Raw genomic sequence first — 16928 nt, forward strand, 5'->3', positions numbered from 1 at the left:
TTGTTGCTGTGTACAGAGTTCTCCTGGTTCTGCTCCTTTCACTCAACATCAGTTCACATAAGTCTTCCCAGGCCTCTCTGAAGTCCTCCTGTTCATCATTTCTTATAGCACAATAGTGTTCCATTACATTCATATGCCACAGTTTATTCTGCCATTCCCGAATTGATGGGGATCCCCTCGATTTCCAGTTTTTGGCCACGACCAAGAGAGCTGCTCTAAATATTTTTGTACATGTGGGACCCTTTCCCATTTTTATGATCTCTTGGGGATACAGTCCTAGAAGCAGTATTGCTGGGTCAAAGGGTATGTGCATTGTTGCAGCCCTTTGGGCATAGTTCCAAATTGCTCTCCAGAATTAACATTCATTTTTCAGAAAAAAAAAAAATCTGTGTTCTCAATTCTCTCCCTCTCTCCATTCCCCTCCCCCTTGAGAAGGCAAGAAATTTTATGTAGCTTTCCATAGACACGTGTAGTCATGTAAAATATTTCCATATTAGCCACAGTGAGAAAGAAATGTGGCATAAGAAGAAAAAGAAAAAAAGTTTCAGTATGCATTCATCAATTCTTTCTCTGGAATGGACAGCATTTTTCATCATAAGTCCTTCAGAATTGATTGTCATATTGCTAAGAGCTAAGACATTCCCAGCTGATCACTGGACAGCACTGCTATCACTGTATACAGTGTTCTCCTGTTTCTCTTCACTTCTCCTTGCATCAGGTTAGGTAAGTCATCCTAGGTTTTTCTGAAAGCATCCTACTCATCATTTCTAATAGCACAATGGTATTCCATCATAATCACACGGACAACTTGGGCAGCCATTCCCCAATTGATGTTCCTCCTGTATCCTCAAGAGATCATAAGAATGGGAAAGGGTCTCACATGTACAAAAATATTTACAGCAGCACTCTTTGTGGTGGCCAAAAGCTGGAAATCAAGGGGATGCCCATCAATTGGGGAACGGCTGAATAAATTGTGGTATATGAATGTAATGGAATACTATTGTGCTATAAGAAATGATGAGCAGGAAGACTTCAGAGAGGCCTGGGAAGACTTATATGATCTGATGCCGAGCAAAAGGAGCACAACCAGGAGAACTTTGTGCACAGCAACGACCACGGTGTGCGAGAGTTTCTTCTGGTAGACTTGGAACTTCGTTGTAATGCAAGGACTTAAAAAAATTCCCAATGGTCTTTTAAGGCCAAATGCTTTCCACATCCAGAGAAAGAACTACGGAATTTAATTGCAGAATGTAGCAGATCATTTTATTTTGTGTGTGTGTATTACATTTTGGTTTGTTATATGACTTCTCTCACTCATTTTAATTCTTCAACACAGTATGATTATAGCAAAAATGTATTTAATAGGAATGTATGTGTAGAACCTATATAAAACTGTGTGCTCTCTCAGGGAGGGAGGAGAGGGAGGGAGGAAGGAGGGGAAAAAAGTCTTATATGGTAAGTGATTGTAGAACACTGAAAATAAATAAAATTAGTAAAAAAAGTGATGAGTGTCCTCTCAGTTTCTACTTTTTTACCCCCACAAAAAGAACTACTACACATAATTTTGTGCACATTTGTCCTTTCCCTTTTGCTTTGATCTCTTTGGGAGACAGATTCAGCTGTAGTATTTCTGGGTCAAGGATGTGCACAGTTTTAGAACTCTTTGAGCAGAGTTCCAAAGTGTTTTTCAGAATCAGTTCACAAGAATCAGTTGAGGGTCAGTTCACCGCTCCAGCAACAGAGTATGTGTCCCAATGTTTCCACCATGCCCTCCCACATTTGTCCTTTTCTTTTTCTGTCATCTGAGCTAATCTGAACAGTGTGAGGTGGTACCTCAAAATGGTTTTATTTGCATTTCCCCAATCAGAAGTGATTGAGAGCATTTTATCACGGAAGTAGAGATAGCATTTTTCCTTCTGACCCCTGCCTTTTCATATCTTTTAACCATTTGTCAACTGGTGAGTGTCTCCAATTCTTACAGATTTGAGTCAGTTCTCTACATATTTGAGGAATCAGATCTTTATCAGAGAAAGGTGATGTACAAACCTTTTTCTGAGTTTTCTGCTTTCCTTCTAATCTTATCTGCGTTTTTTTTTTTTTTTTGTACAAAAACCTTTTAATCTAATGTAATCAGGATGATTCACTTTGCATCCTATAGTTCTCTCTTATCTCCTGTTTGGTCATAAGTTCCAGGGAGGAAGGAAAGAAAGAGAAAAGAAAGGAAAAGGACAGAAGGACAAAAAAGAGAAAAGGAAGGAAAGAAAAAGAAGAAAGGAAGAAGGAAAAAAGAGAAAGAAGGCAGGAGGAAAGGAAGAAAAAAGGAAGGAAAGAGCAGGAAGAAAGAAGAAATGAAAAAGAGGGAGAAAAGGAAGGAAAGAGAAAAGAGAGGGAATAAAGAAAGAGAAATGAAAGAAGAAAGGAAGAAAAAAGGAGGAAAGAAGCAAGAAAGAAAGGCAGATCAAAAAGGAAGGGAAAAGGAAGGAAAGAAAGGAAAAAGAAAGAAGGAAGGAAAGAGAATTGAACAAGGAATGGGGAAGGAAGGAAAGAAAACGAAAGAAGCGAAGGAAGAAAGAAATAAGGAAAGAAACCAAAGAAAGAAGGAAGGAAAGAAAGAAAGGGAGGGAGAAAAAGAAAGAAGCGAGGAGAACAAAAGGAGGAAAGAAAGGAGAAATAAGGAAAGATAAAGAAGAAAGAAAAGGAAGGAAAGGAAGAATGAAGTAAAGAAACAAAAGAAAGGTAGAAGGAAACAAAAGAACCGAAGAAGGAAGGAAAGAGAAAAGAAAGAAGAGAGGGGAAAAGAAGAAAGGGAGAAAAGAAGGAATGAAGGGAAAAGGAAGGAAAGAAAGAACAAATGAAAAAAGGAAGGAAAAAAAAAGAGGAGAGGCAGGCATGCATGAGTGAGTGAATGAATGATGAGTGACAGGAGAGAAGGACCAGTCTGAGGCAGGATGGGCTTTAGGCCTGACCTCATTGGGGGAGGGCTGCCCCCCACCCCCCATCCCTGCCTTGGCCCGCCCCTCCCGCCCTAATCCCCGCCCCCAGCGCTCAGCAGGCCCCGCCCCCAGAGCCCTGGAAGCCTCGCCTTAGCCCCTGAAGGCCCCACGGGCACCGGGAGAGAAAGCCCCGCCCCCTCCCCTGCCGGGGTCCCTGTGTGGGGAGGGGGTGGGGGCTCTGGGCCCTCCCGGTTGCCCGGAAAACCGAGGTGAGAACGAGGCCGCTGTGTCGCTGTCCCCGCGGGAGGAAGAAGCGTCGTCCCCGGTACCGGAGTTCGGTAGGCCTCGCTCTGCCCTCCCTCCCCCATCACCGTGGGGCGGCCCCACCTCCTCCAGCTCTGGCCCTCTCGGGGCAGATACCCCACTCCGACCCCCAAAAGGCCCCGGGCCTGGTTTCGGGCTCGGGGCCCTTCCCTCCAGCTCCGGTGCCCCCTCAGTTCCGCGCCTGAAAGCGCAGACCTCCTGGGGCCTGCCCTTCCCGTGGCTGGGCTGAGGGGCCCCCGCCCTCCGAGACCGGACTGAGGCTCCCCCCGGGCCTCAGTGGCCCAGTCTGTACCTGGGGCTGGAATTGGGCCAGCCCAGGGTGCCCTGATCCCCGCCCCCCCCCCCCACCGTCCTTAGGCCTCCCGGTGAGGTCTAGAGACGACCCCCCCATCTCCCCCCTCCCCCCCCCGCCCCCGAGACAGCTGCGCCCCACAAAGTAGTTCCGCAGATGCCTCACAAAGGACAGCCACAGCTGTCAGCCTCCTCTCCCCTCCCCCTCTTTCCCTCCTGTCTTCTCCCCCCCCCTCTCTCTTCTTTCCCTCCCCCCTCCCCCCCAGGAATAACCTTCTGAGGGCAGGGCTGGACTTGTTTGTTTGTTTGTAGAAGCCCAGGTGGGCAGCCCCGAGGGGTCCTGGGAGCCTCTGGCTCCCCAACACCACCTGGGAGGGCTCAGGTACAGTAAGTAGGCCCTTGGGCCACCTTTTTTTTTTTTTTTGTGTGTCGACCCAAGAAATAAAACAAGCATTTCCTTAACAAAGTGGAATAGAAAAACCGAGGATTGCACTGAAAGTGTAGATCTGTTATGTACAGGGTGCTATTCTTTTGAAATAGACAACAAAGTTGCCATGTAACTTGCATTTTTTTTCCTCCCCCCCAAGCCCCAGAGGTGGTTACCGCTGCACACAAACATATACACACATATACATGTATACACTGCATGTGCCCACGTACATAATATACATATACACACATATATATGGATATGTATGTATGTGTGTATCTGTGTCTGGGTGAGTTCTTTCTGGGGATGCAGATAGGTTTTTCCTTCATAGCCCCTCTGTGGTTCATTTGGGTATTTATAATAGGACTTCTTGTTGCTCAAAGTTGTTCTTCAAACAGCCTTGCTGTTACTGTCGACAGCTTTTTTTTGGCCCTGCTTGTTTTTTGTGCAAGTCTTTCCATGTTCTTCTAAAATCATCTGGCTCGTCATTTCTTACAGCAGAGTAGAATTCCATTATGAACATATGCCGCAGCTCGTTTAGCCGTTCCCCATTTGAGAGGCATTCCCCACTTAGTCCATGTTGAATTTGACTGCAGGCACTGCCTCCCCTGATGTGGTGGAAAGGGCCTGGCAGGTGGGAGACCTGGGTTCTGTTCCCAGGACCCCTGGTCCTTCTGCTCCTTAGCCACCTGTCCTTGGACAGGGTCCCTCCTTTCTCCTGGACAGTGGCAAGAAGTAGGACCCAAAGATTTCCAGGAGCTCTTCTAGATCTAGTGTCCTGGGGTCAAAAAGGGACTTCCAACTTGAGTAGTTGGTGATAGAAGGGATTCTTTGATCACCTGAGAGAAGGGATATGAAAACAGTAGGACTGTACCAGCTATCGTAAAGCATTAGAAACACACACATACGTATTCTAGCGATAGAAGGGCTTGACCAACAACTTGTCAGAATTATTTGAAGGTTCAGAGGAGACGTCAGTAAACTGGCACCAAGCTTGTAGTAGGGTGTAAGTAGTGGGAGTAGAGAAGAGGAGGAATAGGAGAAGACAGAGGGGAAGGAGGCTGAAGGCAGGGCCTGGGCTTGGTCCTGGCTGTGAACTAGGTGTTGGGGCCTAGCCAAAGCACTCGGGAGTCTCCTCAGTGAAACGAAGCTAGCTGCTTAGACTCTAGATCGGGGACCTTCGCATTTTGGGGGTTGTGAACCCCTTGGGCAGTCAGTGTGGCGAGGCTGATGGACCCATGTTCAGAATCGCGTCTGTTGCCTCCATTCCTAATTGGAGATGCTCAAGGTCACTGAGAAGTTTGGGGAAAGGAACATGTCATTCCCCACCTCCTGCTCCCATCCAAGTCCACAGAGCCCCTGAAAACCGTCCATGGATTCTGGAGGGTGGGACGTCTGGCCTTTGAGGTCTCTTACAGTAACATTTCCAGTGGTCTTTTACTTGCCCCCAGCACCCTTTCAGGAAAAGAGGAGGATGTCCAGATGATAGTATCACATGCTCCCGGAGGTGGGGCAGAGGAGCTGGGATGAAGACCATATACGGAAAAGTAATGTCAGCCACCAGGAAGAACTGGCAGGGGCTGATCTGGTGTCCCTACAGACAGATCTCCCTGCACACGTTGTACTCCCACCTCCCATAGAGAGCAGGGAGCATCGTTCAGAAGGATGGGGTTGTGTTCAGCAACATTCTGAGTTATCAAAGGACATGTTGTACATCATGCTGTACTGAGTAAGACAGGAACGTGAACTATGTTTTTGTTGTTGTTGAGAAGGTTTCGTCCCCAAGAGTTGAAAGAGAAATGCTTTTCTGGTTCCCCTTCAGCCCAGAAAATGAAAGGAATGAGACAACTGGTTGCATTGAGCATTGTGGGGAATTGATGTTTTAACATCTAGTAAGGAGAGGGAACAATGTGGTATGGGGGTTATAGGGCTGAAGTTGGTACCTGGGAAACCTGAGTTCTTATCCTGCCTGTGATCCTTTTACCTGTGTGATCATGAGCACTCAGGTCACTGAACCTGGGTTTTATAGGAGGGAAGGTGATACCTGTAGTCCCTCCTTCACAGGGACAGAGTGAGGAACCACTGAGATAATGTACACACAGTGCTGTTTAAGCTTGAGAGGACTCAAGCCTTACAGTCCTTAGAACAAGGTGTAGCCTGTGGGAAGTACTATAGGTTCCCCCCAAAATTGCTTTTAGAATGGAAACCTGAATTTGCAGGGCCAGCGATTAGCTTCTTTTTAAAAAGTTTTGTTGTTTATTAAATTTTATTATTTAATCAAACATGAGAAAGAAGAACTAAAAACAAAAGAGAAAAAGTAGTAGTGACAGAAGACTTCTCAGATGGCATCCACCCTCAAAGAAGTGGATTTGACCTACCGAACAGTTTGCTGTGGAGACCATTGTGTGGACCTAGTTAACCTAATGAGTGACCCTGTTCTTGTTCCTTTGAGCTCTTCCCCTCCCCTTCCCACTGGGTAGGTGGGTGTCATTTAGCTGTACAGCCCAGGTAACTGACTAGAAATCTAAGCCTCAGTTTTGTAGTTCAGGGTAATCCTTTTGGGAGTTGTTAAGCCCAGGGGTCCACTTTGCTTCCTAACCTTAACTGCAACCCTAACCGTTCCCAGTTCACTTTAAGAGAAAAATGAACATCCCAACATTTTCCATAAATATGCCTAGATCCCCACAAAGTCTCTCAGTTTCTGGTGAGCTACGGTTGCATGTCTTCATTTCAGGCAGATGCCAAAGAGATGTGCTCTCTGATGAGATGTAGTTGAGGAAGGTCTCATTTGGAGATCTTTCTTGTTTCCTGTGTCTGTCCCTGTCTGTCAGCCCCGTAAGTCCTCCTGGTTCTGTGATGTTCCACATGCCATGCCAAGGGAGTGAGGAGAGCAGGGCAGGGAGCAGAGAACAAAGAGCTTATTTGCCAATGGAGCCACCATTTTGTCTTTGCAGCAGTACCTTATGCAGTCCTTGGTGGAGCCTCACCCAAGATGCCCAGGGTTGATTCTCCTCAGTCAGAAGTGGAGTACAGCAGGGCTCCTTCTGACTATTCCAGTGAGACCTTTGAGTCCTTCACAGAGGAGGAGGAGGAGGAAGTAGAAGAAGGAAAATGTCACCTGACTGAGGGGAAGTCCTCTGACTCCTTGGTCTCTTCTGAAGAAGGCCTGACCAGGTCCAGTGTGTCTGGGAGCTATCCTGTGAGCAAGAAGCTGATGCCAAGCTTCAAGGACGGAGGTATTGACATCCCCTTGGGAGGGAGTGGGAAAGGGCTATTTGTCAGCCCATCAGTTGGTAAGCATTTATCAAGGACCTCCCTGTAGGCCAGGCACCTTGCCAAATAAGTTGTGGACCACAAACTCAGGGTTGCCCTCCCACCCACTCACCACCTTTGCCTCTTTTTTTCTAGAGTAATGAGAGGCAGCCCTGCTGCCCTTGACAGGTTCAATGTGGACATCCACAACATGCAAAACTGAATAGAATGAAGCCCCTGGCCCGGTCCCCCAAGATGGAAATGCTAACGATGTGTAGCTCACCAGTTCCTAGGAGGCCACAGGCCAAGTAGAGATAAATGGTCCATCCCAGGGTATGTTGCTGAAGCGGGCCAGGCTGTTCCAGGGAAAGTACGTTGAGGGTTAGGGAAGGCCACTGGAAGTCACAGTGAATGACTTCAGCAGGATCCTCACAGTGTTTCTTGACCTTCCCCACTACCTCCCCCAGCCACCCAGTCCTCTACAGCCTTCGGCTCGTTCCCCTTTGCATCCCCATTTGAATCCCTTCCTGACAGTCACCCTGTCTGTGAATTTTACGTGCATTGGGGACCCAGGATTGAGAGTTCAAAGGGTCCTGAAGAGTTGTCTCCAACTCTGATTCACAGATGAGTGAGCTGAAGTGACTTGTAAAACATCACATGGGTAATTTTGAGAAGAGCTGGATTTGAACCCACAAATTTTGATATGAAATCTGGTTGTCTTTCCCTGACACCACACTCTCTCCTCCTAGATGGTGTGTGCTCACGCAGTGCAGTCTGTGTTGGATATTTCTGTACAGTGAATATAATTACAAAAAAATCTGCTCCAGGAAAATGAAGACATGCATTCTAAGGCCATATAGAAGTGACTTTGGATATTTGCTATGTGGGAAAACTCATTTCACAGGCCATTCTTTCCATTAGCACCAGTCTTTGGGGTCTGTCCGCCAGGACAGTGTCTGTCCTGACAGAGGGGAGAAAAGAATGATGAGGCATAGCCGGGTGATGGACTTCAGCTAAATTCAGGGTTACCTGAGCAAAGAAGCTAACCATGTCTCCATCTCCTTACGGCACAGACAGGGGAAATGCATACACACGGCATCTGGGGAAAGAAACTATTTGCTTATAAGGGCTTTGAACCCTACAACAGGCTAACAGCAAGGTTCTGGGCCCTTCATTCATCAGCGCTTTGGGCAGGCAGACTTAGGTGCACTCTCCAGCCTGGAGGCAGAGGTTGGGATGAGACAACATTTAAAAGAAATGATGGTGATTTTATATTCCCTTACTACCACCGCAGAGACATCTCCCCATCCTCAATAGTACCTTCCATGGTAATGGAGAAGTATGGTTCATCCAAAGAAACCAACACATTTGCTGTTTCCAAAAACACATTACCATTCTGGGCCTCTGGTTTTTTGCCACCTCTCCTGAGTTGCAGGAGCCTGCTTTCTCAATCCAAGTGGTTGGCTTCCTGCAGGACTTTCAAACTCAAGGATTTTATGGGGGGGGGGGGGAGGGGGGGGGAAGGGGCGGGGCTCCTCTGCCCATTGTAGCCAAGGAGGAACCCCTGCTATACAGTGCTAGATGTGTTGTTTCTTATTATGTCCCAAATAGCGTATTGAAAGTGTTTTTGGTACCTGGGATCTAGTGTATTTATTTGGTCTCATCACTGAGTAGGGTGTCCTCAAGAGGTCTAGAATGACCTTAGAGTCCATAGTGCCCTCCATGGGGTCATCCTAGGGAGGCAGGGCTGAACCCCAACCCCCCACCCTCCCCTCCCTCCCCCCCTAGTGTCTCTTCCTTAGTCTGTTATAATCCTTCAAATTCGGTTGTTAGAGATTCCTGTCATGGGCCTTGGAGGAAGGCATTAACAAAATAGCATTTCTTGGCATTGCCCTGTAGAAAGTGCACCTAGAAAAGCAAACCAGGCCCTGCTCTCCAGGAGAATCTCACACTCCCAGAGGCGAGGCTGCCAAGAGGGGATTGGTCAGGTTCTGAGCATGTTGAAAGGCACTTTGGTCCTTGGGATGCAGAGGTAGGCTTGGGGAGGGTGCAGTCTTCTTTAGTTTCCTGAAACTAATGATAATACCTTATGGGTTTCTGATGTTGAAGCATTGGATGGCCTCAAAGACTTTGGTGGCAAGAGCCTTCTTTGTGAGGTCTTCAGTAGCTAACCCCATACCATGGTCAGCCAACTTTTCACTGCTTGATTTAGATGAGTCATTGAACCCATTGGAGTCTGCCACTCTGGATGAGAAATTGACTCAAAAGTGGATCCAGCTTCTCAAGGGCAAAGAAAGTCACACTGAAGAGCCCCAGGCCGGCCCCACGTTCCAAGCAGGTAAGCCCGTGCCCTGAGTTCACAGTAACCTCCTTCTCTGTGGGACCATGGGCAAGGTGCCTAGCCTATCTGAGCCTCAGTTTCCTTCTCTGTAAGACAGACATCATACTTGGATTGTCTGCCTCCCAGGGGTACTATGACACAAGCCTTATGTAAACTTCAAAATGTTATATAAATGCGAGTAGCTGTTAATTGTCCTGCTGAGCCAGCCTGGGCCTTTTTTGTTTTTTAACTGTGGAAGGAGGTTGGTGAAGCAGATGGAGGGTATCCCGCATCTTCTTCCTTTGCTGGGACAAAATGCTGAGGTTTTGGCCTTTGTGCCCTCTCCCAGGGAAGGCAGAACTAGAGGAAATGCTCCAGGAAATACTGTAGAGGCACTGTGCAGGTGTTTCCCTTTTTACGTACACAGGTAGAGGTTTCATCATCATCATGGTCTATCCCTCTACTGGTACCCAAGTCCTGGGTGTGAATAGCACTGGATTTGGAGACTGAGGTCTTGGGTCCAGTTATCAGGAGCAGTGTGGTGAAGTAAACAAACAAACAAACAAACAAAAAAAAACTTCCGGTGCTTGAGCCCAAGAGATCTGGGTTCCAATCCTGGCTCAAAGACAAAATTGAGCTGTAGAGAGGGAACTCCAGTACAAGTGAGGAATATGATTGGTGAGTCTATGGAAAACACCATTAGTCACAGAGTGCCTCATTTTCTCCATCTGTTTTGTTCTGGAGAAATGTCAGGTATGCTCATTCCAGCTATGGCTGACAAAACCGGGTATTTCATGTTGAAATGGACAGCTTTGCTCTGTTCGGTTTTCCACAGAGTAAGGGCCCTTGCTTGCAGCAAAGGAAACCTCCTGTCCCAGCAGTTAATCTTTCCCAACTCCCACCTTTTCCATACCCCATATCCCTTGGGTGATATTAAGTAGGTGCTCATTAGAAGCCATCACCTGTTCTTTACACCTGAAATGGTGCTACCACGCCCACCTCCAACATGTCTGGAGACAAGATTTCATTTATCGGAAAGAAAGCTGGGTTTGCTTGGTGCTTCTTGCAAACCCTGAAAGTTTTTATCTGGAAACATAACGCAAGTCCTGTGACAATGAAGGTGTGTCCAGGTACTGCAGAGTGAAATTGAAGGCAGAGCCCAGAAGTATCATATATTTCCTCTTTGTGGACACACTTTGACCTTCTTGTGCTGGAAGGGACCTGGGAAACCATGTGATCCAACCCTGCTGCTGTACAGACAAGGAAACTGAGCCCTGAGAGGTTCAGTGCCCAGCTTATGGTCAGGTGGATACTAAGTAGGTGAAGCAAGATTTGAACCCAGGTCTCCAACCTTGGAATCCAGTGTTCTTTCTACCGGTTGTCCTCCTCATATCAGTGTGTGTGTGCCTTTATCCCTCGTAGCTGAGAACGTTACAATACCTTTGTCCTCTCAAGATGCATTTGATTTCATTAATTTTCTGCTAGACAGAACTGAAAATGGTCCATTTGGGGAGCTCAGTTTTTGGTGCAGTTCTCATATACCTTTGCCAAGCCGTCTTTGTCTGCCTTTGGTTAGATTCCTTCTCCTAGATTGTAGTTATATTGTCCACCAGAAAAGTTAGTTTTCTGCTCCTCTTTTGCGTGAGAATATTTGGTTTTATTCTTTTCACTTATTGTGCACCAGATTGCGTTTTCCTGTCAGTTTATCAGCAGATATGTATTAGGCACCTACTATGTTCCAGGCACTCTGCTAAGCCCTGGGGATACAAAAAGAGATAAAAAAAAAACCACCAAAACCATTCCTGCCCTGAAGGACTTCACAGTTTGCTGAAAGAGAGGAAAGGCAAACAGATATGTCTAAATCAGACACACAGGCTAAATTAGGAAATAATTCACGGGGGCTGGCATTAGAATTCAGAAGGGTAGGGACAGTCTTCCTGGAGATGTTGGGGGTTTAGATGAGAACTGAAGGAAGCCAGCGAAGTCAGGAGGTGGAGATGATGAGGGAGAGGTTCCAGGCCTGGGGGACAGGCAGAGGTAAAACCAAGAAGGAGGGTGGTCTTGGGGGAGCAGCCAGGAGGCCAGAGTCCCTGGATGGAAAAGTACCTGTGGGTCAGTGAGGTGTAAGGAGATGGACAAGGCAGGAGGACCAGGGGAGAGGCAGCATGGCATCCCTGGATTGGAGTCAAGACTTCTGAGTGATTTGTGACCTTAGACCAGACAGTAAATCTACCTTGGTATCCGATTCCTTCTCTGTAACACCCTCTGTCTGCCCAGAGGATGTCTGACATCCGTTTCATCCCTAAATCCTGCCAACCGAAGTGCTTTGAAGGCCTCCACCCTTTGGTGCAAAGAATGTACAGAAAGGAAAGTGCAGTCCTGTCCAAATTCCCTTTTCTTCCCCCAAATCTAGCCCATGTTGTAGAGATAATCATTATAAATATGGAGAGAAAAGTCCCTGTCCTGTTAGGCTGGACGTGTGCCCCAAGGAAGTCAGAGCCCAAAACCACGGTCCTCTGTCCACATCAGACTGTTCACAAGAGGACTTTGGGGAAACCAGAGTGGGTTATCTGTGCCCACTGATGGAGGAGTGTCTGTGAAAGCTGTAACAGGTGAACCTGAGGTAGCATTCCTGGGCAGTTAGGAGGGCCAGGTAGGAGGAAGTCCAAGAGTCATGTGAACATGACTTTGAGCTGAAGTGAATAGGCATCCTTTAACTCAGATTATTTCAAATTCTTATGGTAAAACATGAGAGTAGCCTTAGGGTGCCCTGAGAAGTGAGGGAGTTTTCAGACACTGAATTTGGGGGAGGTGGATTTTTTCAGGGAATGTTGTGGAGGAAATTTGTGCTTCCGGTAGGGGTGGAACTAAATGACTTCTGGAGGCCCTTCCAGCTGTGAGATTCCTAGGATTTTTCAAGTGGAAGAGAAGCACCATGCTCTGCATTTCTAGCCAACGTCTGTCAGAGACATTTTGTTGATTTTTTAGAGGGAGTCCTGCTTGGAGGGGGATCCACGTGAGCCAAGTTTCCCTTTCTCGTTGAAATTTGTTCTTCCCCAGCCAATGTCCGCTTCCGTTTTCTAGTTATCATGAAACAAAAGACAGCATTCCTAGCCCAAGGGAAAGCAAGGTGTGGAACTTTGGTTTGGGATGCTCTGTTCACTTCAGTGGAACAAGGGTCATGTCAGCATTAACGTACCCTTCCTCAAACCAGTTATTGGGACAGTGATTCCTGACATTCTGTCACACTTGGCAGCAGAGCTGTAAGACCCTTTGGCCACCTTGTTTCCTAGTCAGCTTACTCTGAAGATGAGGAAACCAAGGCCAAAGAGGCAGGTGCCCCTCGATCCCCTGGGTAGTGGTAGAGCCACGATTCAAACACAGCTGGATCCAGTGCCCCTCTGCTTTGTTGTGGTGCTCTCCTCTCTACCTTGCCCTCTCTTTCTTGGAAATCTGCTGTTGTCTCTTTTTTTCCTTCCTGAATGATAAAAGCAGAAAGTGCTGGGGATAGAACAGACGTAATTCTTCCTTCACCTAATAGAGTAACAGACATTTTTGTCCTGTGCGTGTGTTGTTGACAGACATCGTGGAGGCATCAAAGAGTGAACAGGACGCTCTGCAGGCTTTTTGTGCCAGGAAGGTAAAGCTGATTCGTCATCAACTGAACCCTCAGGAGACAAACGGTGGCAGCCGTCAGAGGCAGCAGCGAGGCTTGGATGCAGGGAAGCCAGTGACAGATGAAGCGAACAACTGTGTTGTTCCTCCTCGGCTGATAAACAGAATCTCTCAGCAAAACCTGAGGGCAGCACCCAGCAAGGTACAGAAACTGGGGCCCATGAGCTTTGGAAGCTGCTCAGAAAAGGAAAGAATTCTTCTGACACGCTTCTTCTAAAGGGGACCTATGTTTTCCCACAGACATAGGAATCCTGTGCCATTGTGTTTGATGAATAGCAAAATCACGTTGGCAGCCAGGCAGGTGGGTGTGAGGGCTGGGAATGAAGTGGTACCAAGGAAGGGCAACACCCGTGTAGTGGAGGGAGCTTGGAGTCAGGAATGAAGGAGTGATGGTGAAGCCAGGAGGGGTGACAGCCTGGGAGAACACTGAGGTGTGGGGAGACTAGAGGTCATCATGAGGATGAGAGGTCTGGGAAAGAAGTCGTTACCAGCAAGACTGGAGCGATGTACATGGAAACATGCCCCAAACCCCACAGTGAGCTCGGCCCAGAAGTGAGACAGTACAGCCTGTCTTCTTTGAGGAGATGGGAGGCTGTCAGTGTGTAGAACATCATACAGGTCCTGTGAGACTCACACGAGGTGCTGGATAGATTTGGCACACTGATTTTATCCCTTTTGTTCTGAGGGCCACCTCTGAGGGAGGAGAGGAGGCATTGAACCTTGCGTAAAAGCAGAAGATAGGAGCAAGATGACTTGGAAAGGCCAGAGAGCCAACCAGGGGAAATTCCTTTCTGAATCTCATTCTTCTGAAAATTTTGCATAGGGTAGTGAGGCGTGGGTGGGTTGGTGAGAATGATGGGAGTGGTAGGACAAAGTGACCTCCCCATATTAGAGGTGGGGCTTTTTAGAAGGCGTTTGTTTGTTTTTGTGTTCTTGAAACTGGGCCTCCCTATCGCTCCTAGAATGGAAATACAGGGACCACTCTCTGGACCAATCTCACTGCTGATAGTGCTGGGGCTTTGACCTGCTCCATTTCTGACCTGGGCCTCTCCTCGGGAAGCCTGGTGGCTCCTTGTTCTTGGGGTTCCTTATGTCAGTGCCAGACTTAGTGTGGACACCTGATCGGCCTCAGCCCTAAGACACAACGGCTCAGAACTCCTGAACTCAAAGCATTCACCAGCCTCAGCCTCCCTCATGTAAGGGTTCACCAGTGAGGGCCACCATGCCCAGCCAGAATTTGTGGGAGACAGGAAGGCAGTATCAAGACAAGGCTGATATGCACCCTAGAATTGGTAGGGGTGGGGCACCTTTCCCAGGAATCAGAGTGTATCAGGAGCATGGCAAGGACTACAGTTCTGCTTTTGGAAGCTCTCCATAAATTGTGAAGGCACAGGGAAAACAATTCTGATGAGGAAGAACGGGAGCTGGTATTGTCCAGAGAGCACAGTGTGAATCCATAGGTGTCATCCAACATGAACCTTTCAGGGGGAGCAAGGACACATAATAGAGAAGGCATAGCAACCTGTAGAACATGTCTGTATGAAGAGAGTTGAGAGGCTTAAAGCTTAGAATGATGTAAGGCCAGGAAGTCCATCTAAGGACCTTGGAAAGATTTGTGTTCTCTTTCCGTTGAGGGTGTAGCGTATGTGCCAGTCTGCTTTGATATTAGCTTTCAGTCTAAAATTAGTGAAGCACTTCTTTAAGGCTGGCCCTCATTTTATTCTTGTCGGGTAGACGTGGGGGAAGTATTGGCCAGATAGAGTCTAGGTTGGTGGATTTGGAACTGATTGAATATAAGGTAGGACAGTATTTGGAAAGTGAATGCTAGCAGTTGTCATTACCATAGGGAATCTTTTCAGTTTGTTTCTTTCTCAAGGCCAGCCTTGGATTCAGGGCTCTAGGTTTGTGTCTCACCTCTGCCACCGCACTGTCTCTGTGACACTGGCTGATGCAGTTTCCCTCACTTTATTCATTTGTCCAACAGGGATACCCACTCTCCTAAGCTGACAAGATAATGGTGGGGATTAATGTCGCAAAAATACGTTTTCACCATTAGGCCCATAAAGATGCCAGCTCTTGTGACTCTTTCTGCTTCCGAGTATGTTTATTGACCGTTCCTTTCCGAAAGGAGTTGGATAACACCCGGACTGTTGCTAATGGCATCCGGTAATTTCTTATTCCAATTTCTCATTTCAAGGCATCAGCAGTTGGAGAGCACACGTGTTCCCGGTGCCCAGAGTGTACTAAGAAAAGAGGAGAACTGTCCCAGCTGGCCTTCCTGCGCCAGAAGAAGACCTTCCTTGAGTCCACTCTGCTCCAAGAGAAGATGGAGGAGCATCACCATACCAAAGTTAGTGGCTCTTCTGCACGAATTGGTAACGACCCGTATTTCTGGAGAGTTTGAAGGTGGACAAAGAGCTTTCCTCACAGGCTTCTGAGAAGTAGCTCCCAGGAGCAGTCAGACTGTCCTCCTCATGTTGTTTTCATTGGTTATTATTTATTTATTTCCAATATGCTTTTCTTTTTAAATTCAGTTACAGCCTCTCTCCCTCCCTCCCACCCCTCCTCCACCCACTGAGAAGGCAAACTATAGGATATCAAGTGTACCTGTGAAATCGTGCAAAACATATTAGCCGCATCTCAGAAGAAGCAGAAACAGATTTCTGTGGCTGCTCTGTCCTTGCTCATTCAGTATTTTAGGATTGCATCAGTCTTTATTTAGGGATATTTCTTTAGGGTTCTTTCTCTGTCCCTCTTTGGTTTGGATAACAAGGTTGCATTTGTCTCATTGAAGGAGGCTGGTGCCTTCACCCTCTGTTCTTGAAAATAGTTTCCTAGGAGCATATAGGGATGATTTGTTTTTGAAGGTTTAATACAATTTACTTGCAAATCTGCATGGACCTGGAGGTGTTTTCCTCCCCCTGTGGGAATTCCTGTATAGGCTGCTCAGTTCTTCTCTGTGTGGTTAGGTTGTTTAGGTTTCCAGTTATGCCAGTTCAGGTATTTCATATTTTTAGTTATTGATCTACTTCCTTTAATTTTTCCCTTTTCTTGAAATGTAACCGACTATAGTAGTTCCTGAGAATTTTCTTAATTTCCCTTCTAATCATTGTGAATTCCTCTGATGTCATTTTGATTTTGGTAATTTGGTTTTCTTCTCTCCCTTTCTTTCACTTTTTGTTAAATTAGTTATTTAAGGTTATTCAACGTATTTTTACCGTTTGGTCATTCAGCCCACAACGCCCTTGTACCCTCTGGTGTCTCTCAAAGTTTTTTCCAAGTTCATGTTTGCTCTTTCATGACACCATCTCCCCATCTCATGCTCTGCCATCCCCTTTTCCTTTTGTCTTCAGTCTTTCCCAAGACCATGGTCTTTTCCAGTGACTCCTGGCTTCTCTTTATGTGGCCAGAGCATTTTACGCTTCAGCTTCAACATTTGATCTTCCAGGCAATAGTCTGAATTAATTTAAGTATTGGCTGATTCGATGTCCTTGCTGTCCAAGGGACTCTCAAAAGTCTTCTCCAGCACCACAGCTGCAGTGGGTTGATATCGTGGCCCTCTGTTTTCCTTGTTGTCTGACTCTCACATCCATACGCTGCTGCTGGAAAAACCATAGCGCTGCTTATACCAACGTTTGTCAGCAAGTGGAAGTCTCTGCTTTTTAGAATTCTGTCCGGATTTGCCATTGCTTTCTTCCAGGGT

The 16928-nt window shown here is 46.9% G+C and overlaps 1 protein-coding gene across 1 annotated transcript in view; it reads left to right on the forward strand.

Annotated features, from left to right (window-relative positions):
- Positions 1-3094: 3094 nt before the first annotated feature.
- LOC140516288 (uncharacterized protein C8orf48-like) overlaps positions 3095-16928 on the forward strand; it is a gene marked incomplete at its 5' end in the record, with an annotated part of 35724 nt that continues 21890 nt past the window's right edge. The window contains 6 exons of the mRNA XM_072627298.1: positions 3095-3271; positions 3861-3930; positions 6933-7214; positions 9443-9568; positions 13132-13367; positions 15423-15575. Of these exons, the coding sequence (XP_072483399.1) occupies positions 3095-3271; positions 3861-3930; positions 6933-7214; positions 9443-9568; positions 13132-13367; positions 15423-15575 (1044 nt within the window). The remainder of the gene's footprint in view (positions 3272-3860; positions 3931-6932; positions 7215-9442; positions 9569-13131; positions 13368-15422; positions 15576-16928) is intronic.

Source organism: Notamacropus eugenii, chromosome X, assembly GCF_028372415.1.
Source record: "Notamacropus eugenii isolate mMacEug1 chromosome X, mMacEug1.pri_v2, whole genome shotgun sequence".
Lineage (NCBI taxonomy): Eukaryota > Metazoa > Chordata > Mammalia > Diprotodontia > Macropodidae > Notamacropus > Notamacropus eugenii.